We start from the raw sequence: 27617 nt of genomic DNA, 5'->3' as shown, positions 1-27617 counted from the left end.
GGTAATGGTAATTTCACCAACAAATCGTTTACTAATGTCAGAATAAATCCTACAACGAAAATGTATATGTGAGGAATGTGTACTTTAACGATTGAAAACAGATACATTATAGACCACTGTAGTATGTGTTGCCCGGGCAACACAGGCTATAATGTCATGATGCTAATACTTCAGTGAAATAGTAGACTACTGTTTCCGAAAGTAGATGTACTTCCTTAATAATATCAGCTTATATTGTAGTTACATTACACATCACAATTGTGTGTCATATCACAAAGTAAAATGAGTAAATAGTTATCACCCTGGCCTCTTTGCTTGTGGCGTTTCTGCAGCTGCCTTGCAGTAAAGCTATAGTTAGCCTAGCTATCCCTGAAAAGATGCGAAACGAATGTTCTGCCAAAGGTAGTCACACGTGTTTTCGTGACGTTAGTGACGTAAGTAACGTCAGTGACTGTGGCTAGCAAATTAGCTGCCTTGCAGTAAAGCTATAGTTAGCCTAGCTATCCCCCAAGTTAACAGATACGAAACGAATGTTCTGCCAAAGGTAGTCACGCGTGTTTTTGTGACGTTAGTAACGTCAGTGACTGTGGCTAGCAAATTAGCCACCGTTAGCTTCACTTTTCGCCACAAAAACGTAACTTCAGCCTAAACCATGCAACGGAACGTAAATCCCAATAGAAGCAACTCAATCGCTACCAAGACGAAACTTTTGACACCTATGTTGTCTATGTAGGCCAAATATTGACTGAGTTTTAGGGGGGCAAAAAGAAATAATAATAATAATAATATATATGTGAGAGAACAAAGGTTGTGCTCTCGCCGAAGGCTTGAGCACACCCAACTAGAGAGGGTACAATTTCTGGGGAAATTGTAGGGTGTGCTTGCTTGCGTCGGTTGCACAGGGGTCCGTTTTTTAATGACATTTTTACAACTGATATTTCTGTATATTTTATATAAAATGCATACTTATTATTAATGAAGATTACATAGATTTAAAAGCATTTTTTTTCCTGCTCATTTACAACTGAAAATACGAGTGAAGTGTAGAATGAAATAGATGTCTTCTCATTTCCCCTGCAAGAGGCAGCCTCATCGTTGAATCAAAACAAATAAATTTGGCAGACCGGTGTAAAAATTGACCTTATCTCTATGACTTAAACGTCATTTTAAGTTTTTCCCTTCTCATGATATTTTCAGGCATTTAGCCTACTCATTGCATTCATTCATTAATAAAGAACCCCCTTTGAAGATTATTCTACGACGTTACCCGGCAGTAGAAGATGGAATCGATTCAAACAGTACCATCTGCTAACTGAAAATATCCCCCCCAAAACGTAAATAAGCTTGACATTTATTTCGTGGAAAATCGCTCATTCATAAAAAGCTCACTGGTAGCGATCATTGTCAGTAACAACGCAAAATGCGATATAGCCCCGGTAATACCACTGTAGTAGCTATGTGTTGCCTGGGCAACAGAGGCTAATGTCATGCTAATGCTTCAGTGAAATAGTAGACTACCGTTTCCGAAAGTAGATGTGGGCCTACTTCCTTAATAATATCAGCTAATATTGTACATTACATTTCACAATTGTGTTTCACATCACAAAGTAAAATGAGTAAATAGTTATCACCCTGGCCTCTTTGCTTGTGGCGTTTCTGCAGCTGCCTTGCAGTAAAGCTATAGTTAGCCTAGCTATCCCCCAAGTTAACAGATGCGAAACGAATTTTCTGCTACAGGTAGTCACGCGTGTTTTCGTGACGTTAGTGACGTAGTGACGTTAGTAACGTCAGTGACTGTGGCTAGCAAATTAGCCACCGTTAGCTTCACTTTTCGCCACAAAAACTTAACTTCAGCCTAAACCATGCAACGGAACGTAAATAAAAATACAAGCAACTCAATCGCTACCAAGACGAAACTTTTGACACCTTGGTTGTCTATGTAGGACAAATATTGACAAAGATTTAGGGGGGCAAAAATAAATATTAATAATAAATATATATGTGAGAGAACAAAGGTTGTGCTCTCGCCGAAGGCTTGAGCACACCCAATAAAAAGAAAAGGTAGAAACACTTAAGTGGCTTCGCCGCTTGGCCACCAATAAGGAAAAGTAGAAACACTTAAGTGGCTTCGCCGCTTCGCCACCAATAATAAGAAAAGGTAGAAACACTTAAGTGTTTTTTTGCTCATTTACAACTGAAAATACGAGTGAAGTGTAGAATGAAATAGATCTTCTCATTTCCCCTGCAAAAGGCATCCTCATCGTTGAATCAACGAATAAATTTGGCAGACCGGTGTAAAAATTGACCTAATCTCTATGACGTAAACGTCCTTTTAAGTTTTTCCCTTCTCGTGATATTTTAAGGCATTTAGCCTACTCATTGCATTCATTCATGAATAAAGAACCCCCTTTGAAGATTATTCTACGACGTTACCGGCAGTAGAAGATTGAATCGCGATTCAAACAGTACCATCTTCTAACTGAAAATATGCCCCCAAAAACGTAAATAAGCTTGACATTTATTTAGTGGAAAATCGCTTTCATAAAAAGCTCACTGGTAGCGATCATTGTCAGTAACAACGCAAAGTGCGATATAGCCCTGTGTGGAGAAGCTGCCCCGGTAAATTGTACTACTACAGTACAGTACTAGACTACTGCTGTGTTCGTCTTGGTAGCGATTGCGTTGGTTGAATTGGATTTAACGTTCCGTTGTACGGTTTAGGCTGAAATTAATTATTTTCATGAACAGATTGATAGTAGTCAGATAGTTTCCCCTATTGAAAGACTTTTAGTAAGGGGAGTGCCGAACATGTTCTGTCGCCGTTTGACTTCCTAAACAGCTGTGGAGATGTTTTTGTTAGCTAACCTACTCACTCGTGTCTCGGGTAGGCTACAGCGTTGCAGTGAGCTAGACTGCTTTGAAACCACAGGTAATGGTAATTTTACTAACAAATCGTTTACTAATGTCATAATAAATCCTACAACGAAAATGTATTTGTGAGGAATGTTTATTTTAACGATTGAAAGCAGATGCATCATAGACCACTGTAGTATGTGTTGCCCGGGCAACAGCAAATAGAGTGATCTTTACTCAACTAATTTCCTGTCTATGGATTTGCAGAGGTTGAAGTTCGAGATTGCTGAGGTGATGACTGAAATTGAGCAGCTAACCTGTGTGGGGGAGAGGTGAGTTCAACACCTCTATTCTCTTTTTATTTCAAATTTTTCTCTCTTTTTCCTTCCTCTTTTCACTCCGGTTAAGTGCAAAGACCAACACACTACATTGTTTCCCTCCACTACCTCTGCTTATCCTTTCAGCCATGCCTGAGCTACCCCCTAGTCACACACCTGCCTGGAGTGTGTGTGTGTTAATCCCTTCTGTTTGCAAAGCGAAGCTGTGCAATCTCTCAGCAAAACATTTGCTAAATGTTCCCTATTCAGGGTCTCTCACCTTATTGGCAGTTTGAGCTTGTTGGTAATGAGGTAGAGGTAGAGTGTGCTATAGCTTGTGTATCATTTACATTTAGTAGATGCTCTTATCCAGAGCGACTTACAGTAAGTACAGGGACATTCCCGCTCGAGGCAAGTAGGGTGAAGTGCCTTGGACACAACATCATTTTGCAATGGCCGGGAATCGAACCGGCAACCTTCTGAGTAATAGCCAGATTCCCTAACCGTTCAGCCATCTGACTGGTATACCTGAAAATAACCTATTTAGTTTGAGCACAGAGGTACAGAGCATACACACACACACGCACACACTCCCTCACAACACTGACACACTCAAGCATATACAGTTGGAATCCTCCAGCAGTTTGAATAATGTCCTTAAATGTCTGCAAAACAATTGACTCAATCTCTCACCTTCAACTTAATCTTATTCAAACTGAGACTGTAAACCAATCACAATGTCCAGAGTTGTATCCTGGACAAACGGTTGACCTGCTGAACAAATAACATCAAGTGTTTATAAAACCGCACCTTTACTAGAGACCTCATGGCTGTCTTTCTCTCTTGTTTGTCCAACTGCAGCAAAACAACTCAGAGAAACAAACAGATTGCTATGGGGAGAAAGAAGTTTAATATGGACCCCAAGAAGGTTAGTCATGGTTATTTGTCATAATAACCATGTTCTGGACTCTGCAAAAGGTCTGAGATTGTGTGTTTTGGACTTGAATCAATAGGCTTGGGCAACTTCTCTTTCTGGACCGCTCTGCAAAAGGTCTGAGATTGCGTTTTTAGGATTTGAATCAAAAGGCTTGAGCAACATAGGTTCTGGACTGCTCTGCAAAAGGTCTGAGATTGCATTTTTAGGATTTGAATCAAAAGGCTTGAGCAACATAGGTTCTGGACTGCTCTGCAAAAGGTCTGAGATTGTTCTGGATTACCGCAAAGACTGCGTCCTGTGTTCAGAAGGGTTTTATTACTTTTATTACTTATAATATTGTTTTCATTGATTTTATGTACTGTAAAGCACTTTGAGCTGCAATTCTTGTATGAAATGTGCTATATAAATAAAGTCTTATTACCGTATTTCTTCGATTAAACGCCGCCCTTGAATAAACGCTGCACCAAAAATGAACATTGTGTAATAAACGCCGCCCTCGATTAAACGCTGCACCCCAAAAAAAGAAAAAAGGTTATTTAATTGGTTAAATTAAAACACATTATTTATTACTGTGTAAATATGTGTAAATCACAAGTGTACAATATAGCTGCAAGCAATAATGAGGGGGCCAAGCAGTTTAAATGACGTAAAAACTGTTTAGACATCCACAGAACAGGGTTCCGAATACACGTATCAAGTTTGCTGTGAATCCATCAAAGATTTGCTGAGATACGACCCAACTTCCTGTTTGGCGGCACTGCTGGCAATTTTGATTGGCTGTACCGGACCAACGGTTTAAAAAATTTTAAAACCGTGTGATAACATTTGTGATGGTTGGTCTGTAGATGACGCGTGCCAAATCTTTGTTTATTGCAGCACCCTAGAGGTCAAATGCACATACTTTTTTGGTCATCTTTAGAACAGGGTCCCGAGTCCATTTACCAAGGATGGGGTCAATGCAGCAAAGATCTGATGAGAAACTAGCTTGCTTCCTTTTTGGAGGCTTCGTTGACGGCTTTGATTTGGCTGTACCATACAAACGGTTTCGAAAATCTAAAAACCATGTGATAACTTTTGTAAGGCTTACGCCGAATCCCAATACTCTGTCTTACCCCTACCCCTTACCCCTAACCCCTAGCCCTTAGTTTTGCTCGTTCCCGTGAGATTAAGTGGTGTCCCAATACTCTTTTTGATCGAGGGCTAGGGCTAAGACGAAGGGCTATACACTCCTTAAAACCAAATAAGCTCGGGAGCTTACTTGAAACCTAGGGGTATGTGAATTCTGCGCTACCTGCAACAATGGCGGACATATCATCCAGAGAATCCCATATATGTAATATTTTCGGCTTAAATAATTGATAAAAAAAATGATGAGTCTTGTTTTGTGCTCTACACAGCCCTATACATATGTATTTGCAACCATGTTCTTAATTGAAACGTTTTTAAAAATCGCTAGTTTGCTACGCTAACGTTACATTGCTGATTTGCACAACAGTCCCGCATTTATGTGATTAGCCTTGAATGGACTCCATGCATGTCTACAGTTTAATTAAACTCCATTAGCAGCGAATTTCAAACGAATTTCGTTTGATATCAGTGCATAACACTACTTGCTTTGGAGACATCGATATACATAACTGTAACCAAGTGGTGTCTCATTTCATAGGGCTATGTAGCCCTTACCCCTCAGTTTCGAGACACAAGGGCTAAGGGTAAACTAAGGGTTAGGGGTAAGACAGAGTATTGGGATTCTGCCTTAGTCTCACAAAAAAAACATTTTATTCATGAATTTAAATTGGCAGTTGCAACAATTCGGCTAGTGTCGCAAGTTGACGTGTCACCGATGGGATCTCCCAAGATGTCACCAGACAAAGCAATCACTTAAAGATCCCATGACATGCTGTTTTTGGATGCTTTTATATAGGCCTTAGTGGTCCCCTAATACTGTATCTGAAGTCTCTTTGGCGAAATTCAGCCTTTGTGCAGAATTACAGCCACTACGAGCAGTCCCACAATGAGCTTTCCTTAGGACGTGCCATTTCTGTGTCTGTAGCTTTAAATGCTATGAGGAGGAGAGAGGCGGGGTGAACTGCCATGCTTCGGTCGTTCGCAAGCCATGATGTCTCTCGACGAAAAACCAATATCACGATCGCACGTCGTAGCTCATTTTCTCATTGGCGGGCCAAATTCTATGGGCAGGCAAAGCAGAGAAAGGGGAGGTAACCATTCCCCTTATGACGACATAAGGGGAATATTCCAGATTGGACCATTTGAGCTTTCATTTTCTCAAAGGCGGAGAAGAATACCCAGGGCTTGGTTTACACTTATCAACGTTTCTAGCCACTGGGGGACCAAAGGAAGGCTAGGGGAATTCACATTAATGTCAAATAACCTCATAAAGTGAAATGTTCATGCCATGGGACCTTTAAGACAAACAAACCAACAGTTATTGGCTAAAACAGATCTTTGCCTATTGCAGTGCCCCCTAGAGGTTAAATTATATGACATTTTGTGGACCTCTTTAGAACAGTTGCGAAACCCTGTATTAACTTTGGTGTGGATGCAGCAAAGATTTGCTCATTTTGACCGATCTACATCAGATCACTGCATGGCTCCTCCTCTCACCCGGTGAAACGGTAGAGGTACTCCAACTCCACTTCAGTTACGACTCCTGCTGTATTGTTATTGTAGCCTACATCAGCTAGCTAGCTAGCTTCAGGATGTCTCCCTCCACCCGCAACTGCATCTTACCTGGATGCAAGAACTTCAGCTGCACTGCAACGCAATTTAATTTCCATAGTGATGAGGAAATGAAAAATAGGTGGATTGATTTTGTAAAGAGCCACGCTGATGGAAAGCTTCGCATCAACTCCAACAGCCGCGTCTGCAGTGACCATTTCACGGCGGATAGTTTTAACATGGACCAGAGACGGAAGGGTTTCACGGACACACGGCTTCTCTTGCAGCGCGGAGCAGTACAGAGCATCGCCCTCCCGGCTGTTCCTCCTCCGGTCGCACCTGGACCATCCTCCGCCGCCAGCAATTCATCACTCAGTTCTGTGTGCTTGTTATAATTATACTAGATAACCTTTCCAGAGGTATCTCTGCTATGAGTTAGTGCAAACCGCTAACTTGATATTACTCTGTGTAGAATGATGGTATTTTGGTGAAATGGTAGCTATGTGCTAGAAGTAGCCTAGTTGGAGAGCTCACTGTCTGCTGTCTCTGATGTTCATTTTTACTCCTGTGTTACAGCTCAGGGGTACAAGCTTCATTTATATGCATCTGTATGTTTCACTCATTGAGCAAATAAATTATCTGGGTCGTAGGTACTTGAGACAGGCGGCGCCTTCTAGCGAGGGGGCGAAACATCAGCTCCTTCAGGCGACACGTCCCCCCAGTCTCAAGCAGAGAAGACAGCTGATTTTCTCACGATTTCAAAACCTAATTTAACATACTTTTTTTCATTCGAATTTGGATGGGTAGTTAACAACACATTCTTCTGTGGTGTGATGAACTTAAAACTCGTTTTCAATTCCACTTTACAGGATCTTTACGTTTTTCTCTTCTAGTGACATTTTTCAAGTTTTTAGCCTACTCATATTGCTTAATTCATTAACCCCCTTTGAAACAAGCTATTGTAACAACGTTGTCACCGGCAGTATTTCAGATGGAATCGCGATTCAAACAGTACCATCTGCTAACTGAAAATATGCCCCCAAAAACGTAAATAAGCTTTTCATCTAGGGAGAAATGGCTAATTCAAAAGAAGTTTGCTATGAGCAAGCTAGTTCAGTTGCGGTGGCAAGCCAAACTTCACTGAGTGAGGGAATTGTTTGAAAGCGCCGGAAATGAGAACGTTTCTTTTGACATAAAGTTTAGGCTGTGGCACTGAAGCCAGCGACGCACCACACAAGCTTGAGTTTAAATACATTCTTTAATGTGACATTACTTACTACTGTACATGCAAGTCTTGATTTGCTTAATGTACATGTATGATGCTGCTAGTACACCACCCCTTACAAAAAAGAAGTATACTTCAAGTTTATTTTGTAAGTATACTTAGTATAAAAAGTATACTATTATCATGTTACTTAAAGTATACTAGCAGTGTACTTATTTATATACTATTTTTGTACTAAGTAAACTGAATTGGCCCACTTTTTAGGTCACTTAGTACACTTTAAAGTACACTTATCGTGTATTTAAAGGTTTACTTTTGAATACTGTAAAGTAGCCTGTGTAGTGCACTTTCAGTTCATCAAGTATACTTCCTAAAGTACTTCAAAGTATACTTTGGAATACTCTAAAGTAGCCTGTGTAGTGCACTTTCAGTTCATCAAGTATACTTCCTAAAATACTTCAAAGTATACCTTGGAATACAAAGTAACCTGTGCAGTGCACTTTCAGTTCATGAAGTATACTTCCTAAAGAGCCTCAAAGTATACTTTACAATACTTTTAAGTGCACTTTCAATTAATGTAAGTACTTCAAGAAATAAACGTAATACATTACATTTTACTATTACTTTCTAATATATTATAATGTTTAGAAGCCCCTCAAATGCCTCCGATTATTAATCACTTAGCGAAAACAGTAAACACTTTTGCCCTTGCAAAGTTACACTGCAGTTTCTAAGCTGAAAGAATCCAGCTCTTCTTATGAAACGTAATAGTAATTTAACTCATGGTTACAATGGTAAACCACCACAACAATGACCATGCAACAAAACACTGAATTCTAAGCAGACACATTTAAAAAACGAAATTCATGAAGTTACATTTGTATTTCGAACAAACGGCAAAATTGTCAGAAAATTTTAACACTATTTACCGTCTTGCATCATGGGAATTGACAAGCCAATGAGCCATGCTATCTTCATTTTTTCACGTCGTTATTTCGTTCTTCAGTCAGTTTGACAGTATAACCTTCAAATGCATAATGCAACCCTTCTGTCTGCTTCTCTCTCAAGTAGCTTTTTAGTTTTTTCCATTAATACTCCAATTGATAACTAGAGAGGGTACAATTTCTGGGGAAATTGTAGGGTGTGCTTGCTTGCGTCGGTTGCACAGGGGTCCGTTTTTGGATGAAATTTTTACAACTGATATTTCTGTATATTTTATATAAAAATGCATACTTATTATTTATAAAGATTACATAGATTTAAAAGATTTGTTTTGCTGCTCATTTACAACTGAAAATACGAGTGAAGTGTAGAATGAAATAGATGTCTTCTCATTTCCCCTGCAAGAGGCAGCCTCATCGTTGAATCAAAACGAATAAATTTGGCAGACCGGTGTAAAAATTGACCTAATCTCTATGACTTAAACGTCCTTTTAAGTTTTTCCCTTCTCGTGATATTTTAAGGCATTTAGCCTACTCATATTGCATCCATTCATTAATAAAGAACCCCCTTTGAAGATTATTCTACGACGTTACCGGCAGTAGAAGATGGAATCGCGATTCAAACAGTACCATCTGCTAACTGAAAATATGCCCCCAAAAACGTAAATAAGCTTGACATTTATTTAGTGGAAAATCGCTTTCATAAAAAGCTCACTGGTAGCGATCATTGTCAGTAACAACGCCAAGTACGATATAGCCCTGTGTGGAGAAGCTGCCCCGGTAAATTGTAAAGTACAGTAGACTACCCAGCTAACACAGTTACGTTGCCCTTACGTTGCCGCGACGTCACTCGATGACCAAACATACGTTGCCTTGCCTTGCAACGTAATCTTGTGACGTTGCCAGTCCGTAACCGCGACGTTGTGGCAACGTTATTTTCCGACGTTGCCAGTCTGTAACCGCGACCTCCTAGCAACGTCATTTTCCGACTTTGCCAGTCCGTAACCGCGACCTCCTAGCAACGTTATTTTCCGACGTTGCCAGTCCGTAAACCGCGACCTCCTAGCAACGTCATTTTCCGAGGTTGCCAGTCCGTAACCGCGACCTCCTAGCAACGTAATTTTGTGACGTTGCCAGTCCGTAACTGCAACGTTAACTAAGTAACCTATATTTCTCAATTCTACTGCTTATATTGGGGCGGTTCATATGCAGACCTCATTTGCCCAAAATGCTACTTGTTCTTGTATAATAGGCTACATGGTAGCCAACTTTAGGAGGACTATGTTTGTGTGATGTGTAGCCTAACTCCAGCTAATCATAAACAAGGCAGCATTTCCATGTAACATTGTCATTTTATTTCAAACAAAGTGCCAAACAGTGAATTAAAATCTTCTGCCAGTCCCCGCTACAGGTCCTGTCTGTTGGCCCTGACAATGAAGCACAAAATAAGTTAGTGTTCTATCAACATAATTGCACGTGTAAAAAGGTGCTATACAAGTCATAAAAAAATCACATCTAAAATAATATACATCATCAAAAAAAGATGTGATTCTAGATTTTTGTCACATAGCCATGTGAAAGGTTGGATATGGAAGCTGCAATCATGATTCATTCACCTGGCTTGTTTTGAATGGGCTGCCGGGGTGTGTTTGAGTGTCTCCTCTATGAGGAGCTCCACAGCTTTCTCTCCCAGTCCCGTCTTCCACTTCATCACAGCGTCTGGAATTAGAAGTCATGAACTTATTGTCAGCACCAATGTGAACGTTGAACGCTGCGTATAAGCCATAGTTCATGGCATCTCCAAACACTTACCACTCTCTTTTGCAACTCCAGCACCTTAAGGCACTCCTCAAGGTCTTGGAGTTCAGCCTGTGTTTGGGCCACCTGTAGGTCCATCACTGGCACCTCTTCAGTGTGTCTGCCCTGTAGTCGCCTGAATAGGAGAGCCTCTCGCTGGTTCTCCTCCAATGTCTCCATCTTCCGGAGCATAACCTGTAATGTGTCTGTCATTAAAGACAAGTAAAACAAATTTACAAGAGTTAGCATGATTGGCATACACTGTGGTTCTTCTAGATTAGCTGTAACAATGATGTAAATAACAAATGTTACCTTGAATGGTTGTATACAAAGCATATATTTGTGTCTTATATTTGCACTTGCCTGGCTGCCAGCTGTTTTCCTGGGCCCCCAATTGGTTCACCTCCACCAGACCAGAGTTGACATCTAGGGGTATGGAATCTGGTGATGCAAAAGTTTTAAGTCATGCTTTTGCTTCAAAACATAGCCTTTAGGTTGCCATGGCTCATACAATTATTGTCACTGTTTTAAACGGTCATTCATTACTTTACCATCATTTCCCAGGGACACAGTGCTAGGCCGTGTGACGGTGGTAGGATAATCTGTACAGACATGAAAATGGAATGTAGTTTATGTACATAGTTATAGCATATTGATATTAAAGGAGTAGCATTGCACATATGTGATCGTTCGAAAGCAGGGCCCCACATCGTAGCGTCGCACATGTGTGATTCTGAACATTCCAACCGACTGTTTTCCGATAGACAAAAACTATATGACAAACGCTATAGTAAGGCTTCAAAATTTACAATTAGTAGGCTAACAAGTAACACTAGCAGGTGGTAGCATTGCTACGAGTATTACGCTAGGTTGCTAGGTAACGGAAGCTAATTAAAGCTACCTAGCTGCCGTTTTGGAAAAATAACTGGTGGAAGCGTCGGAAATATTTAGAACTCACGCATCTAAAGATTAAAACGAATAAACTTATCCAACAACAGATGGCATGTACAAATTGGAAAAATTAGTGACATGATACTTTTATAGACGCCATTGCTGTGCATGCCATGGCCGACTGATTAAAACGTGATCAGCCACGCTAGCTCCACAGTCTTTGAAAATTCCGGGCTAAATAAACTATTCTGGGACAAGGTTTTTTAACAGTTCTGAACGTTTATTTTCACTGATTCTTTTGTGGGTGATTTGTGAGACGCTAAACTTTGATAACATGTAGGCCTATGCATTTTCAGTATTTCAACATAACTTTCTGGAGGGTTTAACCTCTACTGTACTGTAGCTAGCGAAATCCTAACGTAAACAATGTGAATCTGATAGCACATAAACAGGCTAAATGGCCTAAATTTCAAACATATACGTATTAGCATGCCCCATCCAATTTCTGAAAATATGTTTATATATTTAAACTATTTCTGTAAAGAAACTCACCTTTGAAGTAGCTAATTTCCAGTTGAAATCCAATGCGTACAAGACGGTGTTGAACCCCTGCAAAATCTCTTCTGAAACCCCAGTTTCAGCGATGCGTTGAAATGGGCATGCGCAAAGTTGTTGCTCAGGGGCAGACTGAGGGGCAGGTTTGCTAAGGAAGAATTGTAATATTCTGTGATGACTTGTCTTTGGAAATTAAACTCTTAAGAGTCGCTTACCTTTTGGTCACATTTAACAATTTTGTATCACAAAAATTATTGGAGCACAAATTTGCATTGTGTGTCATACAGCTTTGGTGTGCTATACAAATAATGTTTGCTTAATCATGTTACACATCACACATTGATTGCTTTTGTACATGTTTATAGTAAAGAATGAAAGACTAAATTATATTCCAAATTCAGTCTTTTATTTATTAAAGCTATGTTTCTGCATATGAGAAAATTGATGAGCAATGACATGCTGGGGCTGAGCTGCACATGAATTACATGCATTGTCTACATTTATACGTGCTGGGTGCAACATTTAATATTGTGTGTGATTGAAATTCATGTAGACTATACATTGCAAAGGTGTCAGAACTGAGAGCAGTCCAGTGTGATCTCTCCATCTCTGGATAAACCACTATATTGCACTCGAGATCCGTTGTCCTGCGACCAAAGAGCGACTTAACCGCAACTTAACCCATGGTACCAAAATTAATGTATCCAGCCGACCAAGGTACAACGTCACGGCAACGTTGTCCACGGGACCAAAAAATAACGTAACGAGCCGACCAAGGTACGACGTCGCGGCAACGTTGTCCACGGGTCTAAAAATAAGGTAACCAGCCGACCAAGGTACGACGTTGCGGCAACGTTGTCCATGGGACCAAAAAATAACGTAACCAGCCGACCAAGGTACAACGTCACGGCAACGTTGCCCACGGGTCTAAAAATAACGTAACCAGCCGACCAAGGTACGACGTTGCGGCAACGTTGTCCATGGGACCAAAAAATAACGTAACCAGCCGACCAAGGTACAGCGTCGCGGCAACGTTGCCCACAGGTCTAAAAATAACGTAACCAGCCGACCAAGGTACAACGTCGCGGCAACGTTGTCCAGGGGACCAAAAAATTACGTAACCAGCCGACCAAGGTAAAACGTTGCGGCAACGTTGTCCACGGGTCTAAAAATAACGTAACCAGCCGACCAAGGTACGACGTTGTGGCAACGTTGTCCATGGGACCAACTGGCAACATTCCCTTTATAACGTTGCTACGACGTTGCCACAACGTTGCCAGAAGGTAACGTCGCGGGTTACCAACTGAGCACTTACTGGCAACGTTGCCGCAACGTCATGTGTTAGCTGGGTACTGCTGTGTTCGTCTTGGTAGCGATTGCGTTGGTTGAATTTGATTTAACGTTCCGTTGTACGGTTCAGCCTGAAATTAATTATTTTCATGAACAGATTGACAAAGTTTAGGCTGTGGCAATGAAGTTAAGGTTAGCAGTTAGATAGACTTTTGATTTAAGTAAGGGGAGGGCCGAACATGTTCTGTCGCCGTTTGACTTCCTACAGCTGTGTAGATGTTTTTGTAGTGTCTCGCGTAGGCTACAGCGTTGCAGTGAGCAACACTGGTTTGAAACCACAGGTAATGATAATTTCACCCACAAATCGTTTACTTGTAATGTAATGTCATAATAAATCCTACAACGAAAATGTATTTGTGAGGAATGTTTATTTTAAAGATTGAAAACAGATGCATCATAGACCACTGTAGTATGTGTTGCCCGGGCAACAGAGGCTAATGTCATGATGCTAATGCTTCAGTGAAATAGTAGACTACCATTTCCAAAAGTAGATGTGGGCCTATATATGTAATAATATCAGCTAATATTGTACATTACATTTCATAATTGTGTTTCAAAGTGAAGCATTTTCTTTTAACCGTTGGGCTTTCTCAGACCCACCACATTGCGAAGGTTAAAAGAAAATTATTTTTATTTGTTTTTGTATTGGGTAAAATTGGGTAAACACAACGATGGTTCGTTATGAACCTTTGGGTCATGTGACCCGAAGGCAGCACAAGGGTTAAGATTATAGGGCTTCAGAATTTTTTGTCAGTAATTAAGGTTACAGCTTCAGTACCAAAAAAGATTCAATGTGCAATGCATAATAGATTTTCATAGACATAAATAATTAGAATGAGATGGATCTAAAAAATGTAACCTGTAATGTACTTTACAATTATTTTGACAGTTTTTGCTGTATAATCATCTATGCGGTCTATGCATCATAGACCGCTGTAGTATGTGTTGCCCAGGCAACATAGGCTAATGTCATAATGCTAATGCTTCAGTGAGTTTCCGAAAGTAGATGTACTTCCTTAATAATATCAGCTCATATTGTACATTACACTTCACAATTGTGTTTCATATCACAAAGTAAAATGAGTAAATAGTTATCACCCTGGCCTTTTTATTTGTGGCGTTTCTGCAGCTGCCTTACAGTAAAGCTATAGTTCGCCTAGCTAACTCCCAGAAGTTAACGAGCTGTGAAACTAATGTTCTGCTACAGGTAGCCGCGTGTTTTCGTGACGTTAGTGACGTTGGCAACGTCAGTGACTGTGGCTAGCATGTTAGCCACTGTTAGCTTCACTTTTCGCCACAAAAACTAAATTTCAACTTAAACCGTGCAATGGAACGTAAATAAAAATACAAACAACACAATCGCTACCAAGATGAACCTTTTGACACCAACGTTGTCTATGTAGTCCAAATATTGAGAGATCCTTACGCCTGGGACACACTGGCTTCGATCTGCTGCGATCTTCTGTGAAGCGCCTGGAAGCGCAGCCTTTTTTCTTTCGGTGCCCATGTTATCAAATGGGACAGACCAGACTGGCCGCGGTTGCCTGCGATCTGCAGCGATCGTTTCGGCAGCTGGTCGAATTTTTTCACGAGACGCTTGCGAAATCGGTTGCAGGATGACTACATATTAGTTGATATATTTGAATACAAAAACATGTTATTAACATTTGACTACATTAATTGTAGACTACGGTGAACATTTGTAAAGTTGTAGACTTTATAACTATTTTTTTTATATTACTTTGGAGGCCTACGTACAATATTCACTCTATATAAAACCTAACTACACAATGTTGGTAACGAACGTCCGTTCCATGTTTACCCTGATAAAAACTAATGAGAATAAACAGATTGATCTGTTGAGGCAGCATGCCCGTAGTTGTTTTGTTTGTTTGAGAGAAACGAGTTGTCACACGTTGCACACAACACACGCGTGCAGACAGTCTACCCCCAAGTCGATTTTGAAAATCAGCGAGAAATTCAAGGAGATGGACGACATCAAATTAATTCTCAAAGTTGAAAAACACAGGGAGTTGTATGACCCCCAGCACCAATTTTACAAAGACAACGTGGAGAAGGATCAATGTTGGCATGCTGTTGGGGCGGCTGTTGGAATAACATGTTTACTAAATATAGCCTATGCCATGTTTATGTACCATGTCAGTGAAAAAGGAAAGCTCAGAGTAGCTGAAAGGCTTGGTGACCGGCACGGAGAAATGCGCGTCTGGTGTGAACAGCTTTTGCTCAGTCGTAGCCGATCGTGGCGCTGGGCGGCGCTTCCAGGCGCTTCGCAGCCAGTGTGTCCCAGGCGTTAGGGGTGGGAAAACAAAGAATGAAAATATATATGTGAGAGAACAAAGTTTGTGCTCTCGCCGAATAGTGATGTGTCGTTCGTAAACGAGTCGTTCATTTTGAACGAATCCTTACAAGGACTCTGGAGTAACGAGTCCTCTCAAAGAGTGATTCGTTCCTTTTTCTCATGGCGGCGCATCGGGACAGTTGCATAGGCTCAGTCGATTAAACAGAAATTATTAGTTTATTTCCCGACTGAGTCTTCGGGTACGAGTCATCGGATACTTTTTCACATGACCTGCATAGGTTTAGTAGAGGAAAGGAAGACACGGTCGGGAAATGAACGAATCCTTTCGACTTCCTCTACCAGTACTGAGTAGCCTGACGTTGTCATACTCATAATTCTAGTCAGAATATGAGTCTGATACCGCTGCGTTGGGCTGTGAGTATGGGGCGTGTTTCAACCGAACCCGGAAAAAAATGCCTCTTCACTCAATTGGATAGACCTACAACCAATTAGAGCAACGTAGTATGTTGTTTGTTGAAAAAAAATTCAACCCAAGCGCTCTTTGGTGATGTGGTTGATTACGTTACTGTTGATTATCTGTCCATCATCATATAAAGCCCTCCCTGACAATTTGATTGGTCCGAACATCTCTTGTTCGGACATAGTTTTTCCCCAACCGAGCGACCCCAGACCCAACCGAGCGACCACATTTTTTTGTGGGCGGGCTAAGTTTGGCTGGCACCCAGGCTAAGTACTGAGCCTATGCACGTGAAAAACGATCGAAAGACTTGTACCTGGATTCACGGTCGGCAGATGAACGAATCTTTAACCCGGACTCACGGTAGGCAGAGGAACGAATCTTTAACCCGAAGACACGGTCAAAGGGGAACGATTCCTTCGTTCGGGTACGAGTCTTTGGATCATTTTTCATGTGACCTGCATAGGCTCACCCCTGGTAGAGGAAACCGAAACCTAAGAAACCACGACTGTGTCTTCGGATCCGTGTCTTTAGATCATTTTTCACGTGACCTGCATAGGCTCACCCCTTGTAGAGGAAACCGAAACCTAAGCAACCACGACTGTGTCTTCGGATCCGAGTCTGGATTATTTTTCACGTGATCTGAATACACACGCTCCGAAAAGAAAACAGAAAGGATTTATTTTCGTCATACACTTTCGCGTGATTGCTAGGTTTAGCAGTAAGACGTGAATGATATTTGTTCTTTGATTACAGGTTGCATCAATCTTTGATTTGATTACAGTTTTTGTTATTTTGGTAATTTTTGCAATTTTTGTTTAACTTTACTTACAGTTCAGTACAGTGTAATTGTGTGGCGTGATAATGAAATGCTAGTGTGATCATGATTCATTTCAAATCATACAAAGTGTCATGATGCTTGCCCGTTGAAATGAACGAATGATTCGAATTTTTTTTATATTGCTGCTGGTGAGTGCTTTCTGCAGCTTTCTGTTTGAAAACTAAAGTGTAAGAACGTTTCGGCATGCTGCTTCAGATTTCTACACAATGTAGACAAGCGCAGCTTAAATTTTACACTAGGCTTTGTGTTTGCCCTCCTTGTCTATTCTTTGTCTATGGCCGCACTGTAGTTACAATTAACTAAATCTCTCTTGCTAATTAAACGTTTAATCGAAGAAATACGGTATTATAATCCTCAAGCCACAACTTATAAAACATAAAACTGTGATGTCCTCCTAGGGATTAAACATACATTTGTTTTTCTCATGTAAGCCTAAATAACTATCTCAATGAGTCCATAAAGAACTAAGATGTACTTCAAGCAACTTCAGGCCAATATTAAAATTGCACCACATCCTAGATTCTATCTGGTCTTATCTCAGAGTAAGTTCTTGTAATGTCCTGCAAGGCCTCCTTAGGGGGCGAGATGAGGGCTCTGACACCTCCTGCATCAAAACAGATAACTGATAACACACTCTGCGCATGTGTGTGTGTTTGTTTTCCAGGGGATACAGTTCCTCCTGGAGAACGACCTTCTACAGCACACGCCCGAGGACATAGCACAGTTCCTTTACAAGGGTGAGGGCCTCAACAAAACAGTCATTGGAGACTACCTAGGAGAACGGTCAGTTTTGGCTTCATTTACTCCATGTTTCCTCTTCCTTTTCTTTCCTTTCTTCCATCATTCTCTCTTGGACTGCTCAGACCTGGGCATTAATCCTCAGGAAATGGAGTGTCTGGATGTTTCTGTGGTGAGACAGTGGAACAGCTCTGGCTACATGTGATTCTTATCTCCAACCAATTCTGTGAGAATGTCAAAATAATGTTTCCATAGTTGGATCTTGGTCCTGGTACTGACATCAATAGCTTTGCAGTGTTTGAGGCCTCCAACCTCACCTGAAAATGCATTTTTAAAGGTCAAAAAACTTAAAAGTGCAAATTACTTTAATAATCTTGTTTTTTTGTGTCTATTGAGGAGACGTGAGGATAATTCAGTAACAGCATGGCAGAATGAACCTGGCCGTGTTTAGTGTTTGATGTGACACGTTTCTCTTACAGTGATGACTTCAACATCAAAGTCCTGCACGCTTTTGTGGAGCTTCATGAGTTCTCAGACCTTAACCTTGTACAAGCTTTAAGGTGAGCAGTTTGTGTTTGTGTGTGTGTGTGTGGGGGGGGGGGGGCTTGAATGTGTGTCTGTCTTCTCATGTTCCTCTTGTGTCAGTGGAGGACACGCTTGAGGAGAGGACAAACAAATAATTGATTGAACATCGGAAACAAGCCTGCTATGTAATGATACCAGGCTGCATCATCTAGACATTCAAAAGCTGTAGGCGTGGACCCTCCTGTTATGCAGTCTTTGTGTTCAGTTGAAATTGGTTTTACACTTTCATGGATGTATGCATTATAGTTCATTATGGACATTATAATGACGTCTCCTTTTTACATCGTTGAGAGCCTCTCCTCTTTCCCTCGCCAGTTCTCACTCTTCCGCCCTCTCTCTTTCTCTTTCTCTCTCCTCTGTAATTATATCTATCTCCCTCTCTCCTCTCTCTGTAACTCTCTATTTATCTTTTTCTCTCTCTCTCTGCTGGTGTAGGCAATTTCTGTGGAGCTTCAGACTCCCAGGCGAGGCCCAGAAGATCGACCGCATGATGGAGGCCTTTGCCTCCAGGTATTGCCAATGCAACCCAGGCGTCTTCCAGTCCACAGGTACAATGCTACACATATACAAACATGCACACATACAAACACACACACACATACACGTAAATACCTAGATTATCAGTCAAGACTGATATCCTAATAATTAACAAAACAAGCAGAAGAATGATATCTGGAAATGACAACCTTTCTAGAAAGTTCACTACCGATTTGAAAATAACTCTGTCTAATTACTGTAATCTTTCATGACTCAGTGTTGACCGACAGACTGCTAGTTGCTGTGTAATCACCATGACGATAACTATATTGATCGCTGGTCAATAGGAGAGGGTCGTTAGTGCTGCGTGCACATGCCACACGTTGTCCCCTGTCCCCTAAGGTCACCGAGGGTGACGGTTGGTCCAGTGAGGTGGTGACAGGGAAGGTGATGAATATGTATGTAGTGCAGTGGTGACACACCCAGACTAAGTAGGAGATGCTGCTACTGGTTGGTTCATCCCTACTCTCTGATCTCTACTAGATGGTATATTATAATTAGTGGTGGGCATAGATTATTTTTTTAAATCTAGATTAATCTCACTGTAATCTTGGCGTTAATCTAGATTAATCTAGATTAAAATGGCTCATTTGAATTCCGCCGAAGGCATTCAGAATATGTGTGCTACCCAAATAATGACTTAAGTAAGTAAGTCTTTGAGAACGAGTTTCTCAAGCCAGGTGGCGCATTAGGCCAGGGGCTCATCTCCTGTTTCCAAAATGCATCACAAATTGCTTGAGAAAGCTGTTCTACTATGATAATTGGTGATGAAAATAAATTATGTTCAATAAGATGTACTTGTGTTTATTAACTGTTTATTAGATTAGTTAGCTTGGCTGATAGAGCTGTGCTGACGGGCTTGCCTCGGTTGCACTCAAACATAGTAGTTTGACGACGACTCTTCCCCTGCGCTACATCAGTGCTTGGCCCGGCATCTTCCGCATTAGCTAAGGGATGCTTTGTGTTTAGGTGGTATTTCAGACTGGAAGAACTCCTACAGTAAACTAATTCCGCATAGCACAAGGTGCAAACAACCTTAGTCTTGTCGAGGTTTCCATTGGGAAGCTTCTTAAAAATACATTTTCCCTGAAGCAAACCAGACGGCTTCATAGCTGCATCCATGTTAGCACGTCACGTTTGATGTGATAATTTCATACACAAGGCATACACACAGGTTCGAAGACTCGTTCTCGCCCCCTACAGTGCAATTCGGCTAGGTATACATCCGCGCTAAAATATCAAGGTGAAAGTCATCACAGCTTGCGTAGTATAGACCCAGCTCCCAACCCAACTTTGAGAATAGATTAGCGGCGATATTTTTTTTATCGCCCGATAAGTCCGATAACGCAGCACGTTAACGCCGATAACAGCCCACCACTAATTATAATGGGATTTTTTTACATAACATAAACGTATTTTATGTCAGTAACTAACTAGAATGACTGTAACCGGATATCCCTGAGGTTGTTCCAGATTTTTTATATTAGAAAGATCACAATGTCCTCTCAGTTTGAGTTTGTGTACAGTAAACAGTCCCAAACACAACTGAATACTTCAAAACAGTATTTCAAGTTTGAAGGCATGATGCTGGGTTCCCCTAATATTCAGTATTATTCTGTTTGTTTTTACCTCAGACACGTGTTACGTGCTGTCTTTTGCCATCATCATGCTGAACACCAGCCTGCACAACCCCAACGTGAGGGACAAGCCCCCTGTGGAGCGCTTCATCTCCATGAACAGAGGCATTAACGAGGGGGGCGACCTGCCCGAGGAGCTGCTCAGGGTGTGTGTGTGTCTGCTTGTGTGTGTGTGCGAGTGTATGTGTGGGTGTGTGTGTGTGTGTGTGTGTGGGTGTGTGTGTGTGTGTGCGTGTGTGTGTGTGTGTATTCGTATTTGTCTTTGTGTGTGTGTGTTTAAGCAGATGAGCAGTATTAATAATATCACATTTGGAATGTTAAACCCACAGCCTGTGGCCAACACCAGTGTGCCCCTAGGCTCACCTCAAGTTTAAAAGGGCACGCTGTCAGGAAATGTACTTAGTTTTTCTCCAAGTCTCTTCTTCAGTCTCATGTTTTGCCCAAACTAGCACACAGACTAAACCCAGATTTAAGGTGCAGAGGTCACACCTCTCCTTTCCTAGAAGGATCTAGCTGTTTAGGTTTTATGCACTGGTAAGCTGAGGAGCTACAGTGAATATTTGTGCGTGTGTTCATTTGCAAGTGTTAAGAGACACTAATGCCACCCTCCTCAATCTCATCTATCTCTGGCTAATCCTCTCTCTCTCACCCATCTTTCTTCCCTTACTCTGTGTCCCCTCCTCCATCTCTCTTTGTTTCCCTTTCTGTATTCTCTCTATCCCCAGAATCTGTACGAGAGCATCAAGAGCGAACCTTTCAAGATCCCGGAGGATGATGGGAACGACCTGACACACACGTTCTTCAACCCAGACAGAGAGGGCTGGCTGCTCAAATTAGGTTAATAGGAAAGGATACAATTTTCCCTGCAATAGGAATGCATGACTTCTCAGGATGATCTCTTGATCAGGATTAACCTTAACCAGGTTGGCTTGCATACCGTATTACCAGGGGTTAAAACTCACAGTATTAAATGCCCAGTGTGGCTGTGCAACAGGAAGTCACCTGCGATCAGTGTCTGGTCCTGCTTGAAGTGTCTCCTGGTTGAGTTATGTTTAGCAACCAGCCTTGAGAGGATGTCTGAGGAAATCAGAGAACGTGTTTATCACATTAATACTTATTCTGGATTCAATGGAGAATACCGATAATAATGGCTTTCAGGTCATTCACAGACAAGCGTGTTGTATAGTATTAACATGTCACATTTGAGAGGGCAGTGAACTTCCGGTATGATTTTAGCTGGTGCGTACAGATCAGTGTGTCTCAGCGCTGTCATGCTGGCTGACGTGTTACCATGGCCATGTTACCATGGCAGCTCGAAGACTGCAGTGATCAGCAACCTTCCCAGAATACATTGCACAAACACAGTAAGAGGCTGGGAAGCTGACAATGTCAAAAATAACCTTTGAGGAAATCTTTATCAGTGTGGTGATAAAATGTATTAGTGGCTCTCTCAATTTCATTAACATGAGTTTGTTGTCTGTGTGTACACATGTTCCTAATTTTCTCCCCCTTCCTCTTAACGTCACATAACATTAGGGTTGTAAGTGTGTGTGTGTCTTTAATAATGGTGTGTTTTTAATTTAGTCTGGATACTACAATTGTTTCAAGTTTCTTCCTGTTGAGCCCATTAACCCTAACCTCTCACCTCTCATCTCTCCCCCCTCCATCCTCCACTATTTTATAGCCTCCTTCACTATCTCTCTTGGTCCCTCATGTGCCTTAGCACAACACTCTCACAGTAAACTGCCATAACTGTGTCATCATAGCAGCCTTGTTACTGCCTGTCAAAAGTTGAAGGCCACTCACTGCAGGGGGCTTCAGTTTTTCACACAAACGCACAGGTTTGTGCACATAAATGCGCACACACCTGCACAAACACACACCTGGTTCAAACCTGCACATTCCAAAAGTTCTTGGTAATGTCTTTGTAGTCTTGTCAAACTCTATAGAAACTTACACTAAATAGAGCCAGTGTGCCTTCAGAATGGAGTGACATGACATGGGACATACATAAACATGTTAGGTTGTATTACAGTTTTTTTCAACTGCTTACACACATTACTTTTACTTTTTCTCAAAACTTTACACACAAATCCAAGAATTGCACACACAAAATGTAAAATGCCTCACATCTCTTGCAAAATGAAGCACTGCATTCAAAATATTACAAACACGTTTCAAAAGCAAACATTTGTCTTACGTTGCAAACACCTTTGCCATAATATTACATTTTTGTATAGTATATCATATACACAGTTATTACAGTTTTTTTCAAATGCTTACACATTTTTACTTGTCCTCTTTTTTTCAAAACCTAACACACAAATCCAACAATTGCACACACAAAATGCCTCGCTTCTCTTGCAAAATCAGTCATCATCAGAGTCATCATCCTTCCCATATACTCTTGGCAGGAAGTGTGGAGCCAGCTACTGTATAGTTGGTGTGTTTAACCCTTGTGTTATCTTCGGGTCATTCTGACCCATCAGTCATTGTGACCCACCGTCGTATTGCGACAAATTTACCTCATACAAAAACAAAGTGAAGCATTTTCTTTTAACTGTCGGGCTGTCTCAGACCCCCCACATTGGAATGGTTAAAAGAAAATTATTTTTATTTGTTTTTGTATTGGGTAAAATTGGGTAAACACAACAATGGTTCGTTATGAACCTTTGGGTCATGTGACCCGAAGGCAGCACGAGGGTTAATGGAACATTGCTGAAGGAATACAAGGACGTATGTTAGTTCTCAACCAGACTAATAATGATTGTCAATGTCGCTGCCTATGGACAGATTATTTAATACTGTTACCACTATCCGGTAGTACCGCACAATCATTGTGCTATTACTGCTAAAATGTATTCTTCTCTTAACCATCCTGTTGTTTTTAAATAAAGTTTTCCTATGAAGGCTACCAGTCTGTCACTAATGCCAGTGTGTCATTTCCTGTTTCCTCTTTCACTTCCTGTTAGGAGGGCGGGTAAAGACTTGGAAGAGAAGGTGGTTCATCCTAACTGATAACTGCCTCTACTACTTTGAGTACACCACAGTAAGTCTACCAGGGTTGAGATAATATATGGCACAGTACAAACAATCATAGTTATCATAATCACAACAATCACATTATTGTGTGTGTGTGTGTGTATGAGTGTCTGTCTGTCCTAGATAAAAGCATCATCAGCACTTTGGTCTCCTCTGCCCTGGTATTATCCTTGTGGATGCTGTCATGATGTCCTGTCCCCTAGACACTGGCACGCTAGGCACGCGCATTATTTCCTACATTACAGAGAACAGACCAGAGGGTAGTGAAGGTTGTTTTACAGACTAGGAAACCATGTACCAGCACATTTTGTCCACTTTTGTTCTCTTTATTTCTCTCTCCTTCCCTCCCTCTCTCCCTCTCGTTCTCTCTTCATCCACCTCTATCTCTATCTCTCCCTCATCCTCTCTCCCTCTGTCTCATTCTCTCTATATCTGCCTCGCTTCATATTTCCTTCTCTCCCTCTCCTTCTCTCTTTATCTCCCTTTCTCCCCCTCCCCTGACCTGGCCTTGGTGCTTGCGTCTCTCTCTCTCTCTCTTCCTCTCTTCACCAGGATAAGGAGCCTCGAGGCATCATTCCTCTGGAAAACCTCAGCATCAGAGAGGTGGAGGAACCCAGGAAACCAGTGAGTGTTTGTCCACATTGGTCAACGCCTTAACCCTGACCTCAATATACACATTATATACCTCAATATACACATTATATACCTCAATACACCTCAACATACGCATTATACAGTATATCTCAATATACACCTCATTATATACCTCAATACTTCAAAATACCTCGAAATACACATTATATACCTCAATACACCTCAACATACACATTATATACCTCAATACACCTCAACATACGCAGTATACAGTATATCTCAATATAAACTGCAAATGTTTACTCCTCGACAGGTCTGCAAACGCCTTTGTAAACCGAGATTTGTTCAAACGTTTGTTAACCGTGACCGTAGGTCGATTTGTTAAAACGTTTGTTACGTTTGAACAAATCTCGGTTTGCAGGCGTTTGCAGACCTGTCGAGGAGTAAACATTTGGTTTCTTATATACTACAACAATACGTGGGAAGATCCCAAATCAAACACATCGAATCTGGAGCAGACGCCATGTTGTCAGAGCAATCATCTGCACTTGCACTGGTGACGTCACTACATCTCCAAGGCAACATATCAACAACTGTGGAGTTTCAATAACACAAATACTTTATTTTGTGAACAGAACAACTCTGGCTGAGATATCACAGAAATTAACTTTTTATGACATCTCTGTGGAGTTGCTACATCTGCTACAGTTGCTACATTGCTACATCTCCAAGGCAACCGCTTGTTGCTAGGTCCGTAAAAACGTTTATTTACCTCTGCGAACTTTCAGGAGGTATAAAAACGGATTTATTAACTTTTGAGAACGTCTTCTGGACCAATAAGAACAGCGTGTTGGTCCAATTATTACACTAGTATATAAGAAACCTCATTATATACCTCAATACTTCAAAATACCTAGAAATACACATTAAATACCTCAATACACACAGTATTTATCTCAAAAAACCTCAATAGACCCATTATATACCTCACAATACCTACATTTACACATTACATATCCAGTGTTGTGCATGAACGCGTTCAAACACGTTCATTTTTATGAGAACGATGAACTGAACGAAACTTAATGACAAATAATTAATTTGAACGGTGAACACGTTCATATTGTGGCGACCCTGTGTTATTGGAAATTCATTTAAGTGTGTTTGTAAATGTTCAGGTTCTTAATGGGGGTTGTGGGATAGGTGGGGTGGGTCTTTTTGGCTGTAGCCTATATATGGGGGTGTTTTGGCAGGCATCAATCTCTCTGTATTACATTTACATTTAGTCATTTAGCAGACGCTCTTATCCAGAGCGACTTACAGTAAGTACAGGGACAATCCCCCTGAGGCAAGCAGGGTGAAGTGCCTTGCCCAAGGACACGTCATGTTGCACAGCCGGGAATCGAACCGGTAACCTTCAGATTACTAGCCCGACTCCCTAATCGCTCAGCCACCTGACTCCCATATTACTTCATGCTCGAGTGCAACAATACATGTCGTTGAGAAAGCAGCAGGTCAAGAGCAATTACCGCATTTCACGGTAAATAAGCCGCATCGTGTATCAGCCACACTCCCCCAGAATGAGCACTTTATGTTTGCAAAGTAGAGTAGTAGTGCGTTTTTTCTTTGTGTTTGCAAAGTAGTGTGTTTGCAGAGTATAAGCCGCACTGGAGTACAAGCCGCACTTTATAAGCAAACAATATTACCGTTGCGTGGCCCAATGCTGTCAAATAATCACTTGCACGTTCATGCTATGGCTGCGGACAGCTTGGATAGCCATCTAACTAGACAACATTCCCAAACAGGGTGAACACTCAAATTATCTAAACTATAGACCATAGCATTACACATATCAAAACAGAACGAACACAACAATAGAACTCCAAACAATGCTTATTTAACTAAGCTAATGCCCTTAACTTAGTAGCTTTTCAGCTTGCCGCAGGGCATTCTGGGTACCAAGAGCAATGCACGAGTATAGGCGATCTTACAGCATTGTGTAACACACTTCGGTTGTGGATAGTATGTCCAGAAATAAATCCAAGTCACTCATTTAGTGGCAGAATCCATTGTTATGTCTACAAAATTATTTAGATATATTATAAGTTTAGCTAGCTTGCAAATCCTAAGGATAGCCTACTGTAGCAGACCTTTCTATGTGACAACGGACAAGGGTGTTTTGTCCCTCGGGAGTTGCCGTAGGCTTAATTCTGAAAGCATTACGTGAAATAAGTCAGGGCTGTTCGATGGCGATGTCAAGAAGAGCAGTGATAAAATACAAGTTATGAAAAAATACAATTATATCTAAAACGAACTTACAAAGAGCTCGGTTAGACTACCAAAGTTGACTTAGTAATGTTGTTAGCGATGCTAGCGTTATTTTGCTAGCCAGCCTAGCCTATAACATTTCACTGGGTTTGCAGCTGTTTGATTAACTGAAATTATTATGAAATGTTGTGTTCTACTAGCCATTTGCCTACTTTAGCAAGTCACAGTATTTCCAAGCCCTGATAGTGTTACTGAGAAAACAGTAAATAATTCCTCTTTCAAGTAATAAGCCCCCGTTCAATTGTTGAGCTTAAAATTAGCTGCACGGTCGGTAGAGATCTTGAGAGAAGCCACTTTTTTGTTCTGAAACCGGACTATAAGCCGCTTCGAAATATAAGCCGCACAAGCACAAGAAAACTGTAAAATCGGAGTACAAGTCGCGGCTTATTTTCCGTAAAATACGGTACATTTACATTTATGCTTTTACGCTTGTACGCTTTTATCCAAAGCGACTTCCAAGAGAGAGCTTTACAAAAGTGCACAGGTCACTGATCATAACAACGAGATAGCCCCAAACATTGCGAGCAGACAAAACATGAAGCATACATTGTGAAAAACCAAATAAGTGCCAAAGGGAAGAACCATAAGATCATGCAGTTAAACAAGTTACAATTAAACAAAATGAAACTCAAAAAGTGCAAGAGTGTACCTGTAGAAAAACAATCAACAGTAAAATATTTCACAGCGAGTACAATAATTTAAATCTGTTACAACTAACCAACAAGAGCAACAAGTCTCTCAATAAGAGTCATTGTGATCCTGGAGGAAACTAGCATCAGGTCCAGCAAATTCCTAAGTACCGTTGTACTCCCGGAACAAGTGCGTCTTAAGCCTTTTCTTGAAGGTGGGGAGACAGTCAGTGTCTCTGATGGAGGTGGGGAGTTGATTCCACCATTGGGGGGCCAGACAGGAGAAGAGCTTGTGTTGGGACCGGGCGCTCTTGAGCGGTGGGACCACCAGACGGTTGTTAGAAGAAGACCGTAGGTGGCGGGT

At 41.2% G+C, this 27617-nt stretch overlaps 1 protein-coding gene and 1 long non-coding RNA gene across 3 annotated transcripts in view; one reads left to right on the top strand and one right to left on the bottom strand.

Annotated features, from left to right (window-relative positions):
- LOC134013169 (cytohesin-3) overlaps positions 1-27617 on the top strand; it is a 119544-nt gene that overhangs the window by 83019 nt on the left and 8908 nt on the right. For both annotated transcript variants that reach the window (XM_062452962.1, XM_062452963.1), the window contains exons 3-11: positions 3121-3185; positions 4032-4098; positions 17828-17946; positions 18381-18461; positions 18922-19034; positions 20658-20806; positions 21386-21497; positions 23633-23709; positions 24255-24326. In XM_062452962.1, the coding sequence (XP_062308946.1) occupies positions 3121-3185; positions 4032-4098; positions 17828-17946; positions 18381-18461; positions 18922-19034; positions 20658-20806; positions 21386-21497; positions 23633-23709; positions 24255-24326 (855 nt within the window). The remainder of the gene's footprint in view (positions 1-3120; positions 3186-4031; positions 4099-17827; positions 17947-18380; positions 18462-18921; positions 19035-20657; positions 20807-21385; positions 21498-23632; positions 23710-24254; positions 24327-27617) is intronic.
- On the bottom strand, positions 11113-12392 carry LOC134013524 (uncharacterized). The gene is made up of 3 exons (XR_009928960.1): positions 12193-12392; positions 11301-11351; positions 11113-11190 (listed from the first exon to the last, which is right to left on the bottom strand). It is a non-coding gene; the product is annotated as an uncharacterized LOC134013524 (long non-coding RNA).

This window comes from Osmerus eperlanus, chromosome 2 (assembly GCF_963692335.1).
Source record: "Osmerus eperlanus chromosome 2, fOsmEpe2.1, whole genome shotgun sequence".
Classification (NCBI taxonomy): Eukaryota; Metazoa; Chordata; class Actinopteri; order Osmeriformes; family Osmeridae; genus Osmerus; species Osmerus eperlanus.
The sequence above is the reverse complement of the archived record's forward strand: the minus strand, read 5'-3'. Positions and strand labels throughout refer to the sequence as shown.